The sequence below is a fragment of the Amphiura filiformis genome, chromosome 13 (genome assembly GCF_039555335.1).
Source record: "Amphiura filiformis chromosome 13, Afil_fr2py, whole genome shotgun sequence".
NCBI lineage: Eukaryota > Metazoa > Echinodermata > Ophiuroidea > Amphilepidida > Amphiuridae > Amphiura > Amphiura filiformis.
In genome coordinates, this window is record NC_092640.1 from 61,404,053 (window position 1) to 61,405,656 (window position 1,604).

The 1,604-nt window shown below is 44.0% G+C and overlaps 1 protein-coding gene across 1 annotated transcript; it reads right to left on the bottom strand.

Annotated features, from left to right (window-relative positions):
• Positions 1-640: 640 nt before the first annotated feature.
• On the bottom strand, positions 641-1,381 carry LOC140167820 (E3 ubiquitin-protein ligase TRIM56-like). Its single transcript, XM_072191112.1, has one exon. It carries the CDS (start codon positions 1,379-1,381, stop codon positions 641-643), a length of 741 nt encoding a protein of 246 aa, XP_072047213.1.
• Positions 1,382-1,604: the final 223 nt, after the last annotated feature.

The following is a 1,604-nucleotide window of genomic DNA, read 5'->3' on the forward strand; positions in this document are numbered from 1 at the left end:
AAAATCTTAACATAGGGATTTTCGTCCGTAATGAAATAGTCTCCATTTTGCGCGATTGCCAGACCCCATGGATACGAACGATTCCTTATATCGCGTCCACCTGCACCGCTAGTTTGAATTTGCCGTGTGGGTGTGCCATTTTTATCAAAAAGTCGAACGTAATGGCCACTGCTGTATGTAGCTACTGCTATGTCATCATTTCTATTGAGAACGATGTATCTTCCGGAGCTAAACTGTCCCGATGCGATAGTCTTTCCTAGAGTCCATTGCTCGTAGGTATTGAGTGAACCGAGAGAACTCAGGCCGTTGTCAAGAGTCTTGCTTGGTGTGAAATCAACTTTACCCATCGACTTTCTGACAGCTTTTGGATTCAACTTGGACATTCGTTGCATCGTACTGGAGAGCGATGAATACATTGTAGCTACATCATGCTCGGAACCATTCTGTGTAATCTGTTGCGTCATCTCCAATGAAGTACAAAGACGAGATCTCTGAAATTGTAAGCCATCTCTGTGTGCTTCTATCTCCTTGCTTCTCTTTGCCACCAATTGTTTCATTTTCTGCGTAAATTCCGATTATGCCTTCTTCGCTGTTTTCTTGTACAGGCTGATGGCTTTCTTCTCGTTGGCTTTTAATTCTTTCAGCGTTTTCTCATCCTCCGTCGTGGCAATATCGATAGCTTGGGAATTAGTTCAACTTGCTTGAATAACTCTAGGATTTTGTCATGTCTCTCTTCAGCCGCACTCTTCAGGTCTATCTGTGTATGGTCAGGACGCGGGTGATCTACAACGGTACAATCTCGGCACATTGGTTCGTCGCATGTCTCGCAGTAGAACCGCAAAACTTCACCCTTGTGCTTGGGACACATCTCCTGTTCAGGCAGATTGTGCATGATCAACTTTCCCGTGCGGAGCTCTTCCAGTGTAAGCACGTGGTGATGTTTCAGTATGCGCAACGACTTGTGAATATCCACGCATTTCTTACACAAGAAATCGTTGCATTCTACACACCGACCAAAAGCCTGGTTGTCGGAATTATCACACGAGGTACATGGAATCTTGACATCTTTCTCGTACAGTTGTTTCATAATTTCATTTCGCTCTTTCAATTTGCTGACAAAAAAGTTAGTCCGGAGTTCCTTCACCCCACCTTTTGGTAACGGAAAGTCCTCGCGACAGGTGGGGCACGATACCGCGTCCTTGTACTTATCCGGGTGTTTCTTTGCCGAGCTTTGAGCCCAACTTGTGAGACATTTCAAGCAAAAGGTATGAAGACATGGTAGTGCCTTAGGTTTGTCAATAGCGGCATGACAAATGCCACACTGAACGAGATCAGCGTTACTAGCAGTTCCTTCGAGGTCTAGTAACTTTGAATCGGCCATTTTGTTATTCTATGTTCAGGATCTGCGTTACTTCTTCCTCGAGTTTGGCGGTCTATAGATCTACGAAACTACAACTCGAGCCCTAGTATAATGTATGCAATGCTTTCCAGTTGGTCAAAGTTTAACTATGTTAGGGAACAAACCAAAAGTTCGATGACTTCATATAAAAGTAATTTCGTTAGGGGCAGGAGGTTAAAAAGGCCGATTAAGTTTGTAAATGACT

Excerpts from the sequence above, each read along its gene's own strand:
- LOC140167820 (XM_072191112.1), bottom strand. The coding sequence starts at position 1,381 with ATGGCCGATTCAAAGTTACTAGACCTCGAAGGAACTGCTAGTAACGCT.